The sequence below is a fragment of the Sphaeroforma arctica genome, assembly GCF_001186125.1.
Source record: "Sphaeroforma arctica JP610 unplaced genomic scaffold supercont1.6575, whole genome shotgun sequence".
NCBI classification, from domain to species: Eukaryota; class Ichthyosporea; order Ichthyophonida; genus Sphaeroforma; species Sphaeroforma arctica.
In genome coordinates this window covers 1-1,616 of record NW_014033983.1, presented here as the reverse complement: position 1 = coordinate 1,616, position 1,616 = coordinate 1, and the positions used below count along the sequence as shown (strand labels likewise).

General features: G+C 37.7%; 1 protein-coding gene across 1 annotated transcript; it reads right to left on the bottom strand.

Annotated features, from left to right (window-relative positions):
* Nucleotides 1-137: 137 nt before the first annotated feature.
* Nucleotides 138-553, bottom strand: SARC_15698 (hypothetical protein; the record flags this gene model as incomplete). Its single annotated transcript, XM_014290190.1, has 1 exon — nt 138-553. A coding segment is annotated over exon 1 (204 nt), but the record flags the coding sequence as incomplete, so codon positions are not given.
* Nucleotides 554-1,616: the final 1,063 nt, after the last annotated feature.

Here is a 1,616-nt window from a genome sequence, read left to right as displayed (position 1 = left end):
CAGAATTGAAATACAAGGCTGATAAACTTAAAACAAAAATCACTCACACCGAGTAATTTTGTATCTGGAACCGAATCAGGTCTATGAGATAACTGTACAATACTGCGGCACGCAGTATCAATACGCCAGTAGATACTCACCTTTTGACTGAACGCATATATCCCATTGGATATCTCGTTAGATAAGCGAGCGAAATCCACATCGAAAGCATTTGTTGACCGCACAGTGTCCTTGCGGAACTCGTCGACGGGATCCAAGTCGTCTCCATCTAGGAAACTGTCGTCACTGCGATTGTCATCATGATCGATCTGCCACTGAGAACCTGATCCTTTCCGAGCCATTGTAGCATAAATATATAGAATATGGTATTCTTTACTTGTTATGATTTCCCTATACAATACGTATGCTGACCTAATCCTTTTTGTGATGTTCAGAAGTATGTACACAATAAGGCGTCACACTACGGAATAGTGTACCTGCTGGTACTGTTGTGATTGAAATTATGTACCAACCACGATGTTTTAACGTATTTGTTGATGGTTTTATATTAACACGTATTCATCTGCACCTGAACGGCACGCTTGCATTTAAACAAATATAGTCGTAGGCTGTTGTGGAGGACAGGTATGTAGTGCCTCTCTCCTGGAGTGGACTAGAGTATTTTGATAATAAATTAAATAGAACCCCTGGGCAGGTAAATACTTCGGCAGTGCTGGCTGCGATATTTATATGTTTGTTTTTTTAGAGAAAAACACGACATATAAAGAAGCACCCAAAATGATGACTCAACCCAAGATGAGATTATAAAAATTAGAGTTATATATATTTATACCCCTTCTGGAGATTTTTGTGGTTTTGGAGGTTTGGACCTATAGAATCAGTCCATATCTTACAGACATATTTGTTATATGTATGTATTTATTGGTACGCATTGGTGTGATGCCCATCACTTACCCAGCTATCAATTACGGTCGCGGATAAAGTCAGCCAAACAACTAGGCAGAAGCTGTTATTCGATACTTCTGAATATCAATACGTGGATATTATAAGCATATCCATGTACTACAAGTAGTGCAGTTGCACACAACTTTTGTATACTATGGGACTCTTAAGCGAGGCCGAACTTGCCGTCGTACAAGAATCAGTCGGCCCGAAATGTGTGGTATGTACTTGAATAGAGTTTCATCCTAACTTTAGAGCACGTTGTGTGTGTACGTTTACGGCATTACTTGACCACCGAAAGTAGTAAATGAGACACATATGGATACAACACGTTTGTTTTTTTTGAAGTTCTATACTGAAAATAATGTCATAAAACTACGACCTAGGGAGACACATCTATTTCAACCGTATACTATATATTGCTACGACATATTGATGTACGTTTGAGTTTGTTAAGTTACCAAAATGTATCTGATTTTATGAAGGTCTATACTACATCCAATAGTACGGGGTTTTTGAGAATATGTCTAGTGTTTGGCGATATATTCCAGTCAGCATGCGAGTTCTATATCTGAGAATGTTGTCGATATGCATGCGTGTATAAATATTGAAATATGCTTATATATATATATATATATACATATATATGTGTGTGTTGTTTATATGTATGTACG